General features: G+C 50.0%; 1 protein-coding gene across 8 annotated transcripts in view; it reads right to left on the bottom strand.

Moving 5' to 3' along the window:
* Positions 1-14,378, bottom strand: part of Dennd2a (DENN domain containing 2A) — an 88,706-nt gene that overhangs the window by 23,954 nt on the left and 50,374 nt on the right. For all 8 annotated transcript variants that reach the window (XM_042273081.2, XM_006990404.3, XM_042273086.2 and 5 more), the window contains 4 exons: positions 8,265-8,465; positions 5,713-5,806; positions 5,244-5,294; positions 4,078-4,265 (listed from right to left, as the gene is read on the bottom strand). In XM_042273081.2, the coding sequence (XP_042129015.2) occupies positions 4,078-4,265; positions 5,244-5,294; positions 5,713-5,806; positions 8,265-8,465 (534 nt within the window). The remainder of the gene's footprint in view (positions 1-4,077; positions 4,266-5,243; positions 5,295-5,712; positions 5,807-8,264; positions 8,466-14,378) is intronic.

Here is a 14,378-nt window from a genome sequence, read left to right as displayed (position 1 = left end):
CTGCCCTCTCAGCAGCGTCCTGGGGAAGGGTCTGAAGCTCGTCTGTGGCTGTTTTCCCCAAGACAATGCAACTGTAGTCTGAGAGGTCAGTCATCAGACGGAAGACCACATGCTTCAGAAAGACATTCTGATTAATATTCTGCAATGATGCTTCGGGTCAGTAAGGAAAAGTCTCCATGACAACCCTTTCCAAAGGGGGCTCATGGATCTGGGAGGTAGCTCTGCACATCAGCTCTTCTGACCTCCAAGTGTGGTTATATGCACAGTGACTACAGATAGCACGACTGTATTACACAATGAAAACTAGTTCCACGGCGGTGTGTGTGTGTGTGTGTGTGTGTGTGTGTGTGTGTGTGTGTGTGTGGTGTGTGTGGTGTGTGTGTGTGTGGTGTGTGTGTGTGTGTGTGTGTGTGTGTGTGTGTGTGACTGAATGTGGACCTGGATGGGAGCTGGACATAATGAGGCCTGCCCTCTCATTTCAGACAGAAGGAGACAGGCCTTTGATAGTAAGTGATTTGTCCTGGTCACACAGTCAGTTTAGAGCAAGGAAGGAAACTGATCCTGACTGTTGGTCTCTCTCCAGCACTCAGGGTAGAATCTCAGGCAGTACAGACGGGGAGGATGAAGATTAATTAAAGTCTGACTTAGAGATTATAGTTAATGTCATGAAGACTGGGCGTGGTCATGCATACACGTAATCTCAGTCGCTTAGCTACACAGTAAGTTCAAGGCTGGCCTGGCTCTGTGAGAATCTATGTCAAAATACACTAAAAAAAAAAAAAAAAGAGTTTGCTTATTTTGTGTATGAAATCAACAGGAATCTGTTTCCATTTTATAGCTGGTTTTTGCTTTGTTTTTATTCTTATTATTTATTCACTTTTGTGTATATGTGTGTGTACCTGGGTGAGTTTATGTGTACTACGTTGCTGAAGGTCGCCTTGGAGGCCAGAGGGCACTGGGTCCCATGTAACTGGAGTCACAGGCAGCTGTGAGTCACCTGATGTGGTGCCAAGAACTGAACGAAGGTCTTGAAGAGTGGAAAGTGCTCTCAGCCACTGCGCCATCTCTTCAGACCCTCGGGCCTGGTTTTGCTTTTTTGAGACAGGGTCTCATATGTACTTCAAGCTAGCTTCAAACTCACAAAGATTCTCCTGCCTCAGTCACAAGTGCTAGGATTACAGGTGTGAGCAACCACGCCTGGCTTAATGGAATATTATTAGTGTAAAAATATGGACTTCCAACCTTGAATAAGGTAATTATTGGAATGTGGAATAAAACCCATTATTATTATTATTATTATTATTATTATTGGTTTTTTGAGACAAGGTTTCTCTGTTCTGGATCTCGCTCTGTAGACCAGGCTGGCCTCAAACTCATAGAGATCCGCCTGGCTCTGCCTTCCGAGTGCTAAGATTAAAGGCATACGTCATCACTACCATGGCAAAATCCATTATTTAAAAGCTTATAAAAAGGCTGGGCGTGGTGGTGTATGTTCTTTTTTTTTTTTTAATTTTATTTTTTTATTTTTGTGGCTGGAGAGACAGCCGTGGGTGCTGGGAACCGAACTCTTATCTTTTTGGTTGTGAGCCTAGCCTTTAACGGCTGAGCCATCTCTCCAGCCCCTGTATGTCTCTAATCCCAGTACTTTCAGGGCAGAGACAGGCTGATCTCTGTGAGTTTGAGGTAAGCTTGTTCTACTTGGTGAGTTCCAGGAGACCCTGTCACAACACGCACATGTTCATGCAACCACACATGCACATGCACAAATGCACACGCATGCGCATGCACATAACCATCACCATCAAAAAACCAACCAAACAAAAAACCAAACCAAACCAAACAACAAAATTATCAAAATCTAAATAAATAGGGCCATATAAAAGACCCTATCCCAGAACAAAAGAAGGCCCAGAATGAACCAGAATGAGCAACATAAAACAAATTTACATAAGAAATATCAGGAGCAAAAACATATTTCCAAAGAGAAAGATAAATTAAACAGAGAAGGATTCCCTACATACTGGGGCATTAGAGAACTTCAAAACAGATGCTTCAGAATTTGTATTAAGTATGTTCTAGAACAGTATGCTTACAAGGCTGTACATGGGTCATGGCACAAGACCATCACAATGGCTGCAGCATAAAGACAGAGGAAACAGTATGAGTTAAGACTAGGCCAAAGCAATAACCTGCTAGCTGTAAGACCATGGGTGGTTTCTTTTCTTTATAGCTTTCTGAATTAGCTCCGTTTTCAACAGTGACTTTTTTTTTCCAGAGCTGAGGACCGAACCCAGGGCCTTGCGCTTGCTAGGTAAGCGCTCTACCACTGAGCTAAATCCTCAACCCCGCAAAAGTGACTTTTAACTATCTCCTAAAAAAGGGTTTTCAGTGGGAGTCTTAGTCGAAAGGCTCCAGGCTGGAAATGGCAAGCATTCAGCAGTTCTGATGAGTCAGTGATTAATTCATGATTTAATGCCTTTGTTCCTGGAACCCCAGTTAAGGGTTATCATACAGCACAGCAATGCACTGGGCACCGAGGACAGTGAGAAGGACAAGTCAGTCCTTCAGGCCTTGGTGTCTACTGGGGCTCTCAACTGGGCTGGGAGGCGGAGCTCCTCACACATGGATGTACCAGGCAGACCCCACAACCCAGACATCCATGCAGCGGGGCTTTCAGGAGGGTGTTCCTTAAAGGCGAGGCAGCGGAAGGCAGAGGGGTCAGTGCCTGTGTGGAGGTTGTGTACCCATGGTTACCTCCACTTATATCACTGTTCTAAACTTCAAGGACCACTGTGCTAGCCCACGATGATGAAAAAAGCTGTCTGGGAAAGGACAGCAGCAGGCAGACAGGCAGGGTTCAGGCCTTCCTTGGAGGGGTCCTGCATGAGGTGACTGCCACAGAAGCCCAGCATAATTCAAGATGAGCTCCCCCTTTTCTGGGGCCTGGTCTCTACCTCCCGATAGCTCCTGTGAATACATACACTCTTTCAGCATGCATCTGGTATACCTTCCTCAAGGACAGGAAACCCACCTTCTTTATCTCTATAGACTTGGGGCCAAGCAGAAAATAGTTTGAATGCCTAAATGTAAATTCTGATTGGACTGAATTAGAATATAGTAGACTCTTGAATAAAGATTCCAAAGCCTGAGAGTGACTTCGGGATCACTGGCCATGTCACTGCAGGCTTTATTAAGAGGCCTTTATTTTAGGCCCCTGGATATTACCAGTGGTATAAGCCACAACATAGCAGGGTTTTCCCCTAAAACAGAAACAGGGTGCATTCAAAGATGCTTCGGCACAGACACAGCTGTGATGCTACTTAGGATGTGGCTTAAGGGGAAAACGCTGAGACAGGCAGGGAAAAGGCTTGGCTGGACAAGGAGACAAAGAGGACAGATGGTCAGCACTGTGACCATAGGAACTCGAAAGGGCTCTGTTGTTGTTTTGAGATAGGGTCTCATGTATCCCAGGCCTGCCTTGAACTCGCTATGCATCCTTTAAGAAGACTTTGAACTTCTGACCCCTTTTCTCTACCTCTCAAGTGCTGAGATGGCAGGTGTGCATTTACCCTGGCCAATTTGTGTGGGGTTGGGGGTCAAACTCAGGGCTTTGTGCAGCACCAGCGCCCTAAAAACTAAGCTATGTCTGCAGTCCCGGGAAGAAGTTTTTTTCTTTTTCTTTCTTTCTTTTGTTGAGATAGGGTCTCACTATGCAGCCCCGGCTATCCTGGAACTCTATGCAATTCAGACTGACCTCAAACACAGAGATCGACCTGCCTCTGCTTCTACCTCTTCAGTGCTGGGCTTAAAGATTATGCCACCAGTGGCATACCTGGGAGTATTTCTGCTTGGTTTTTGTTTGTTTGTTTGTTTTGTTTTGGGGCCTGTTTTGCATTCCCAATTCTGTCTTCCTGGAGCCTGTGACATTTTCTATTTTTTTCTAGTTTTTTTCATGTGGCAGATACTCCTTAGGTTCTAGGCCTTAAGTCTTTCCCAGACTGCCTCACCTCCCTGAATCCAAGCCAACAGCCAGGATGTGGCAGTGCCCGGGCAGCCCGCAGGGACCTGTCTCCCTACCTTCAGAGGAAACTGCTGGGTGAGTTCTGGCACATAGGCAGCCCCTGCCTGCTTCCTGTGCAAAGACACGACCACAAAGTACTCGAAAAGTTGCCTCTCCTGGTACTCGATGAGATCCCGGTCAAGTGACGAGTACCGAGGGGCCTGCTTGAGGCGTGACTTCACATTGACCAGGCGCTGGCTGTGAGCTGTGGAGAGAAGGAAGCCACAGGCTTGACGTGACTCATCTGCCAATGTGGAACTGCTCAGTGCTTGACGGATTACGTAATTCCTAGCTTCAGTACTTTTTCTAATCCCTTGAGTCTTTCCACATCTAGCAAATTAGTAGAAAATCCTTCCTTTGGGCTTCTTGTCAAACTTGAGGAAGGGGCACCCTTCATTTATTGGCCTGTCGGCCAAGCAGGGCACAGGATCCAGGCTCAGGACCGGCCAGGGCTTTGCCGCTGACCTCAAGTCGGAAGCTCCACAAGGCTTCCCCTCCATCTGTCTTTAGGGTGGGGACTTGTACATTTCCCCTCACGCACTTCCATCATTCAGTTTGTGTGAAGTGACAAAATCCAGACCATGGAGCTCTTAGACTGAGAGCTCTGTAGACATCCCATGTGTGACATAATGGCCGAGACCCGGCTACCTCAGGGACTCACTGCCACATCTGCCCCAGCCAGTTCTCTGCAGTGGGAAAGGACTTGTTTATTCTAGGGGTGGCCCAGGTAGCAGATGGTGTCAGAGGTAATGTAGGTGGAGCCACTAAGTGGCCCAGTCCTGTCACATTGATCAGCACTCAGGGCTGCCCTCTGTTCCCCAATGGGGTCTGAGAGATCTCAGCAAATTCACTAAAGCTTGGACCTGGATCACTGAATGTTTTACCTACTTTACCTGGCAAGCGAGGAACCAGAGGCTCCGAGATCTTAAGAGATTGCTTGCCACTCACAGCCACTCTCAAGTGTGGCGCCCGTCATCATCAGAGGCACACCGTCACATCCCCGTCCCTGCACAGGCTCGGCCCCCCTCTGCTCACACTTTAGGTCCTATGCTCTCCCAGGCAGTCACGCCTTGCCGAGCCAGACTGCACAGGCTGTGTCCGTCCCTCGGCAGTGGGAAGGAGCATGGCTGTCGCTTCCTAGTCATCCCGCCCCCCACCCCCACCCCGCCCCGACTCTCCTTACCTTTCAGCCTCTCCTCAGTGTCGCTGTCAGACTCGCTGTTCTCGTCTGTCACTGGACCAGAAGAACAAGGAAGGAAGGAAGGGCACACGTGAATTCCAGCGCAACAGACCCCAGACTTCCAGGCCAACTACGTCAACATGCCAGTCGGATTCTGCTCGACTTAATGTGTTACCAAACCAACCTGACTCTGGGGAAGGTGGCTCCTCTATCAGACTACAGCAGGAGGCTGAAGCCCTCTACTGCAGCCGGGCCAGGAAGGCCGCTGCCAGAGTCAGGTGACACACAGGTACAGCTAAGTCAGAGCCTGCACCACTGAGCTGCCCTCTGGCCCAGAGAGAAGGGCGGGCCAGCAGCAGCCCCTTGCCTCCTCTTCAGTGAACCAGGAAACTACAGAAGACAGCTCCCCGGAAAGGATGTCTTCGGATTCTAGTGAGGAGGGCAGCCCAGCAGGGCGGGGCAGAGCATCTACCTTTTCCTGAGTTGCTCTCCGTGGACTGGGATAGCCTCTTCACCCGTTTCTTTCCTCTCCGGGCCTCATAAATGGCATTGATCCGCAATACCAGCTGCCAGATACCAGAAGAAAAGCCAGTGTTAACTCCCGTCCCTGGCGCGGACGATCGATCGGGTCGCCTAGGCTGGCCCTTCTTTCCTAGATGCCAAGGTTCAGGGAAAGGGGCAGAGTGCACTGTCTCCCCGTCTTCTGATCATTCTTTCAACCACATTATCGAAACACTGGAGGAGGCTGGCCTCACTGCCCGTGGGCAGCCAGGGTCTAGACAGTCCTGCACCCAGCAGAGACACTTGGGTGGTTGGAGGAAGGGACACACAATTTCCCTGGCTCACAGGGTCACTCAGCTTCCCGCTGACACCTTCACGCTGTGGCGTCACTGTGGCTTAGGAAAGAGCCATTTACTCCCAAAACAAAACAAGAGAAGGAAAAGACAGAAAAAACAATTCCCAGGTAGGGAATGTCTGGACAGGCCCCAGCAGATGGGGCAGCACTTACAGTGGCCTCTGAGTCCTACTCCTGCCTGCGCAAAGGGGTGCTCTGTGGAAGAACTTCAGGGGCCCCTAATTATACAGCTGCACACGTGTGGCATGGAAGTGCACCAGAATGCTCTGGAATGGGACATATCCCAGGGCTTAAGACCACCCAGCCCAGATGGCTTCTCCCGTGACGGAGCCCGCTTCACATCCCAGTATCCCCCGTGCCATGCGGGCTGACACTGCGAACAGATCTACTTCAAATGCACAGGCCTCTCTTGCTGTTGGCCAGACAGGATCTGGTGTTTCCTGTGTGTCTCTTTCTGCTGTTCTCTCCTCTGAGCGGCTGGGTGGAGTCACACGCTGTGCCAGACCCCAGGGGCTTGTGGGTCTGGCACATCCACAGCACCTGTGCCTCAGATCCCCACACCAACATTGTTTATCATGTCTTCTCTGGGGGGGGGGGCGGGGTGCTGAGGACTGAACCCGGGTCTTGTGTACACCAGGCTTATGCTCCAGCACCCAGCCTAACCCTTGGCTCTGCTTTTTTTGGGAGGTGGGGTGGGGTGGGGAGACTGGCCTGGAACTCACTTTGTAGCTCAGGCTGGCTTTGAATCCATGGTGATTTTCCTGCCTCAGTTTCCTTCTGAGTTTGGACTATAGACTTGAGCGACTACTCCTAGCTAAATAATTAATTAGTTATGTCTGAGACAGGGTTTCTCTGTGTAACAGCTCTGGCTGTCTTGGAACGCTGTCTATAGACCATGCTGGCCTCAAACTCACAGAGATCCGCCTGCCTCTGCCTCCCGAGTGCTGGGGTTGGAGGTGTGCACCACCACTGCCCAGCTAAATACTCCATTTTTATTTTTACCATACTTTTAATTTTCTGGCCCCTTTACATCTGGGCACCAGCAGGCCATTTCTTTGACCTCTCTCCTCTGATGTCCTCATCTACAAGAGAGGGATCAGGTTATCTCAAAAGTCTCTTGCTTTAACGTTCTAGGCTGCCATGGTAGATCTTCCATGGTCCCCAGGTGTCCTTCATCCCCAGTTGTGTTCCCCAGGGGAGCCACTCAACAGGTGCCATTACTGAAAGGCACCTTCAGCAGAGCCCCTGAGGACATGCTCCACTTTCCCTTTCCACAGGGGCAGCCTCCAGGTAACTCTGGGGTGTGGGAGGGAGAGCAAATATACCATGCGCAGTTGAGGCAAATCAAATAGCCTGAAAGTGTAGAACCTGGGACTAGAGGGGTGGGTCAGCGGTCAATGTTGGCTGCCCTTGTAGAGGACCAGTGTTCAATTCCCAGCACCCACATGGTGGCTCACAACCAGCTGGACTTCCAGGTCTAGAAGATCTAATGCCTTCTGCTGGCCTCTGCAGATACCAGGCATGCATAAAGCACACATTACCCACAGGCAAAACACTCACACATAAAGTAAATAAATTTTACCAGACTTTTTTTATGCATTGGGAAGAATAGGAGCAGTAGAGGTCCTGGTTGTGTGTGTGTGTGTGTGTGAGAGAGGGGGGGGGGAGGGGGAGGGAGGGAGGGAAAGGGAGAAACTGTCAAGCCTCTACCCAATCCTTCTCATCGTGACCAGCTCTCCCGAATGGATCACTAGCTCCTAGCAGTAAGCTAGCTACTGAGTAACTTAGCAAGACCCTGTCTCAAAAAAAAAAAAAAAAAAAAAAAAGAGTTGGGGATATAGCTCTTCCCTAGCCAAGTGTGAAACTCGTGCTCAGTGTCCGTCCCTCCCTCCCTGCCTCCGCCCCCCCCCCCCCCCACACGCAGGAAAAGACTGTTTGGAATCAAAAGGTTAGTTAAGGAGGCGGGAGAGAACGGCTAAGGGGAAGAACACTGGATCGCGGTAAGAACCGAGAAGACGACGACCCACATATCCTAGTCCACTGGCTCTACTGTGTCCCCCGTCCCACAAGGACACGAAAAGCAGGGGACCGCATACAATCTGTCCTCAACTTCCTCCACAGAGAAGTGGGGGCACATCCCGCACCTCCAAATCTGAAGTATGTGTTACCCTGGGGATCTTTTTTTTCTTCCTGCCATTCTGTAGGTCTCCAAGGTTAAAGAAAGTTTCATCCGGGCTGCTAGGTGTAGAGGGCGGGCTGGTTCTCACAGGGGACCCGCTTCCATCCCGACTCAGCTTCCTAGTGTCCAGCAGTTTGAAGTTTCTTCTCTCTGAATTTTGCCGGAAAAATGCAGATTTGGACAAGGATGGCTGTGTGAGAAAGGAGAGAGGCGTTGAGTCCAAACAAAAGGGTTGAGGTGGGAGATCTCAGTGCAGAGACAGGGACCTGAGCAGGCTGGGCTGGGTGGGAGATCTCAGTGCAGGGACAGGGAACTGAGCAGGCTGGGCTGGGTGGGAGATCTCAGTGTGGAGACAGGCAAGTGAGCAGGCTGGGCTGGGTGGGAGATCTCAGTGGGGAGACAGGGAACTGAGCAGGCTGGGCTGGGTGGGAGATCTCAGTGCGGAGACAGGGAACTGAGCAGGCTGGGCTGGGTGGGAGATCTCAGTGTGGAGACAGGGACCTGAGCAGGCTGGGCTGGGTGGGAGATCTCAGTGTGGAGACAGGGAAGTGAGCAGGCTGGGCTGGGTGGGAGATCTCAGTGTGGAGACAGGGACCTGAGCAGGCTGGGCTGGGTGGGAGATCTCAGTGTGGAGACAGGGAAGTGAGCAGGCTGGGCTGGGTGGGAGATCTCAGTGTGGAGACAGGGAACTGAGCAGGCTGGGCTGGGTGGGAGATCTCAGTGCGGAGACAGGGAACTGAGCAGGCTGGGCTGAGTTCCCAGGGTACCTGGGGTTTGCTATGTTAACCATGCTGTGCTACCATCCAGTTGTGAGCAATTTATGTGACAAAGATGTAATCTAATGCAATCTCTTTCAGACAGGTGAGAAGCCACCTGCCTCCACTCTGGCTTTACAGATGAGGCTTGATGATAAAAGGCACATGTCCTTGTAAAATTACAGGACTAAACTGGCTGTGACCCTGGGGGCTGGCTTGCCAAGGGCCTGCTCTACAGGAAGGTTCATCCCTCTGGGCATCAGTATCTTTTTTTTAATTTGTAGTATTGGCATTTGAATCGAGGGCCTTACGCTGACAGACACTCTACTAATGAGCTAGAGCCCCAATCCAGGATTTCATTTCTAAACAAGTCTCTTTCAAATCAAAAGGTAAATAAAGAACTTATTTTAAAAGTTTACCAATCAGCAGTAGATGTAGTTCAGTGGACTTGCCCAGCACGTGCAAGACGCCAAGTTTGATCTTCAGTACCCCCCAAATAAAAATGAACTTGACTTCTGGCATGGTCGTGCACGGATGTAATTCTAGCACTTGAGAGGACCAGACGTGCAAGGCCCTCCTCAGCGGCACAGCAAGTCTGAGGCCCGTCAGGGCTGCATGAGACTCGGTCTCAAACAAATGAAACTTACAGTTCATAACCCAGAAAAGAATCCATTTTCCTGATAAACACAGCAAGTTGATGAGTGCAAGTCCACTCAAACCAACAAAAAATATAAAAGATAAGACTGGTCACAAAGTGGGAGTGTAATCATTCCCAGATCTGTGAAAGAATCTCAGCTTTCTCCAAAAAGAAGAGGGAATTCCAACTCCACCAAGGAAACATTTTTCACTCAAAAGCTAGTAAAAGTAAAATTACTTGCTAATTCACTTTGTAGGCGAGCCTGTGAGGGGAAGTAACTTCCACACACCCCCGGTGAGAGTCGAAGCCCGCAAACTGCATGGAGGTAAGATAGGCACTGCATATTCCTTTGCAGCTGGAATTGCAGGTCACTGTGAACAGCCTGACATGGGTACTGGCAGCCAAACTCCAGGCCTCTACAAAAGAAGGTAAGTGTGCTTATCCATCAGTCACCTCTCCGGCCCTCTGACTTCCTCAGTCTTTACCCAGAGAATCGATCTCTTGGGCTGGTGAGATGGCTCAGCAGGTGGGCGACGCTTGCTGCCAAGCTGGAGGACCTGAGTTTGACCCCTGGGTCCCACATGGTAGAAGGAGAGAACCAACCCACGCAGGCTGTGCTGACCTCCACATGCTTGCTGTGGTGCATACATACACACCCATGTACAAATGAATACATGAAAAAAATTTAGGAAAAAAAAAAAGAAAATTTATCTCTTGTTAGATGTTTAATAAATACTGAATTCTATTTTTGTCTGGATTTTCTTGGTTTGTTTTTGAACATAGTTTATTCATTAACCCATCAGTAATTTATTTCATGGTATGCTAATCTAAATCATTTCCCTCCAAGCCAACTTATCCCTATTCCATTTCATGAATGAGCCTTTCTTTCTCAATCAATTTACAAAGCCACATCTACCGTATCTTAGGCACTCACAGAATAGGCCTACTGTGTTCCACTGAGTTTCCCAGTCTCACTTAGTTCCAAGTCGGATGGAACTTCAGAGGTCCTTCTTTTTCAAAATTTCCAGGAACAGAGACTCCTGTCTGCTCCGTGGTCGGTTCTCCCATTCATCATAGGTCTACAAGGGGCAAGGAATTGCTCAGTACAGGAAGCTTCCAGCAGTGGAGAGCTGACCAGCTGTGACCAGTGTGGGCATCTTTATCACCTTGGCACAGAAAGCAGGCTTCTCAGCAGCCTAATTCCACCGCAATGAAGTCCAAGAAGACGCCCTAATGCCCTCATGGCACTGAAATCTATATAACGGCTGGCAACCAGCGGGTATCTGTTTTCATTCAAGATTTACACTGGGTCAGTGTTTGCTTACAGATTTGACCCATGAAAAGATCTGAGAAGAAAATCAACCAAAATATGGTGCTCAGCTGTAGATAGCATGCAAGGAGCTTGGCAGAAGCTGTGTGCAGGCTGCATCCATGCTACATCTCCTGGTGTCACTGATGGGGAGAAGGGTCCAGGGAGCTTCGAGGAGGAGTGGACTTGAGTAGCTTCTTGTTTGATAAAAGAGAAGACAGCAGGACGTACGTACGTGTGTGTGTGTGTGTGTGTGTGTGTGTCTGTGTGTGTGTCTGTGTGCGCGTGCGCGCGCGTGTGTACCTCTTAAGCATTCATCATAGTCTGAGGCTCAGTAGGAAGAAGCAAATTCTGGCCTGGAGTCTTTACCAGGGCTCCGAGGGCCCTGAGGCTACTTGGGAGAAGTGGTACCATATGAAGATGTCTGTTTGCTGAGGCTTTTGGAAGCAAGGATGTGAGTCTTAGACTTAGTAGGAGCCAGTAAAGTTTTTCTTCAAAGTCAGATAGTATGTACAGCAGTGGGGCCATGCTGCTGCAGCTTCTCAGCCATGCCAAGTCCATATGCATCATATGTAATGTACAAAGGACTGAGTAGGGCAATACAGCTTCATTCATAAAAACCAGCAAGTGGCAGTAGGGTCAAACTGGCCAAACCCTAACTGTAGCATGAAACGGAGGCCACTGGCGGGCCTTAAAGGTGCTTTTTTTTTTTTCCCCTGTTATCCAGCCGAGTCTACTGTTGATAGGAACACCTCACACTAACCTGCATAGTGCCCATTCCCACCTGTCTCCTGCAGGCAGCCGTGTCCCCGCGGCACACTGTCTCTAAACCAGCAACCGTGTCCCCGCGGCACACTGTCTCCTGCAGGCAGCCATGTCCCCGCGGCACACTGTCTCTAAACCAGCAGCCGTGTCCCCGTGGCACACCGTCTCTAGTCCAGCGGCCGTGTCCCCGTGGCACACTGTCTCTAGTCCAGTGGCCGTGTCCCCGCGGCACACTGTCTCCTGCAGGCAGCCATGTCCCCGTGACACACTGTCTCTAGTCCAGCGGCCGTGTCCCCGTGGCACACTGTCTCTAGTCCAGCGGCCGTGTCCCCGTGGCACACTGTCTCTAGTCCAGCGGCCGTGTCCCCGTGGCACACTGTCTCTAGTCCAGCGGCCGTGTCTCTGTGGCACACTGTCTCTAGTCCAGCAGCCCCGTCACTGTGGCACACTGTCTCTAGTCCAGCAGCCCCGTCCCCGTGGCACACTGTCTCTAAACCAGCAGCCGTGTCCCCGTGGCACACTGTCTCTAGTCCAGCGGCCGTGTCCCCGTGGCACACTGTCTCTAGTCCAGCGGCCGTGTCCCCATGGCACTCTGTCTCTAAACCAGCATTGGGCACCACAGGGAACCTGTAGTGTCTGAGAAGTAGACAAGAACGATCTGGGCCTGAAGTCTGACTTCCTGTTCAAGCCTCTTGAGTTGTTGCAGGAGGCTGTGATGGGTCCTGGCATGTGATATCTTGATGAGAAGGAGGTGGCAAGAAGCCTGGAGTCTCCTCAGAGGGAGATGACATGGACTGAAGCTGAGATCACTAGCTCTTTCTGGATAAATGGGTGTCACAATATTAAAAAAAAAAAAGAGGAAAAGAACTATCTCCAGTTAGCACATCTTTCTCTGATATAAAAATTGGTCCTTCCTCTGTTGGTCTTTTCTGTGTCGAATACACAGATTGCAAGCCCAGTGTCACTTTGAGATCTTTGGCAGCAATTAACACTGCAGCTCACACATGATTGAGCCGGTATGATAATGAGTATTCAGAGACGGGTAATACTTGGGGGGCACTCACCAACCTAAGACAGAGCACCTGTGTAGCTTGGGCAGGCGTCTCCATGACAGGTAAGGTGACCTGCTGACGTCCCACGCAACCCAAGTCAGAAGCTCATTTTTTAGTAAAAGGGGGACCTGCAGGGCCCTGGCCCTCGTTTTGGGTAACTGTTGCCTTGCTTGTGGACCTTGACCTTGATATCCTCCCAATGCTAATTCCCTGCCAGGTTCCACCCTCCTGAATGCCTAAGGGAAGTTCCTTGTCTGTGTATCCTGAATAATGGACATTAACAACTTAGATGCAAGATTGTAAAACATCAGTAGCGAACTTCTGCCCTGTGGGGTCCTCCCATTGTGCTGTAAGCCTGTAATTAAGACCTCCTTCCCCCTTCAAGAAATGACATTCGACATTTAAAATTATATATATATAATTGAATGAATACTGCGAATGTAATCTATGAATACCACAAATGTGATTAATATCATGAGTATAATTTAAAAAATAAAGAAAGAAAGAAAAAAAATTGGTCCTTGACAGTTGTAGTGGCACATCTGTATAATCACAACACTCAGGGAGCTGATGCAGGAGAATTAAAATTTGAGGTCAGCCAGGGCTACAGAGTGAGACCCGACCCCCATCTCAAACAAACAATAGAGGCTGGGGAGAGTCCAGACCCCAGAACTCACACCAACAGCTGGGCAGATGTGATGGCACACCTGGAAGCCCAGCACTCAGGAGGCAGTGATGGGATTTCCTGGGCAAGCTGGCTAGCCAGAGGGCAAAGCTCCAGATTGAGTAAGGCTCTCACTCACTAAATAAAGTGGAAAATGACTGAAGGAGATACCCGCTGTCAACCTCAGACCTTTCCATGCACATGTGCAGGGACATATGCAGTGCATCCACGCACCCACACACGAGAACATACTCCACCCACACACCCACACAATGTCTTTTTGAGTTGTGGCCACATTCCTTGTGCTGTAGTGTGGATGGTTATATAAGACACACACACACCATTTTGGGTTCACAGACCGCAGCATCTGTGCCGGCTGCACATCTGCTCTTTTCCAAGAAGACTTTGTCCAACTGTCCCACCCCCCCTTTCCACTGGGACCAGACAGGAGTTAATTAAACGAGCATCCCAAAGACGGCAGAGAGCTTTCTGAGGCTGGTAGAGGAGTTCAACCCAGAGGGGCTGCCTGAGCTACTTCTAATTTCCCAGATGCAGCCCAGATGTGGCAGATGCTCAATGAATAGCTGATGAGCTAACTGGAGGAAGCGGCAAAGTCTGCAGCTGTCCCTCAGAACGGGGGCACAGACCAGACACCCAGCTGTGACAGCAGAGTTGTGGACATAAGATGCAGGGCCCAGTGACGCTGCACGGGCCCTAACAGCCTGTCATGTCCGGGGCACTGGCCAGGGCACACTGCTATCCAGGACAACCACATCTGGACAGAAAACTTGACTGGCATCACTACCACCCTAGTCTGGCTGATGTGGTTGGGAGCACAGGTTCCAGATTTGCCCAGCCCAGCAGGGACAGGAAGGACGACTCAGCCTTCACTTTGTGGTATGAGGGAGCAGCTGCCTGCTC

Source organism: Peromyscus maniculatus, chromosome 3 (assembly GCF_049852395.1).
Source record: "Peromyscus maniculatus bairdii isolate BWxNUB_F1_BW_parent chromosome 3, HU_Pman_BW_mat_3.1, whole genome shotgun sequence".
In the NCBI taxonomy this organism is placed as follows: Eukaryota; Metazoa; Chordata; class Mammalia; order Rodentia; family Cricetidae; genus Peromyscus; species Peromyscus maniculatus.
Note: the sequence above shows the minus strand (reverse complement) of the source record. Positions and strands in the feature narration are given on the sequence as shown.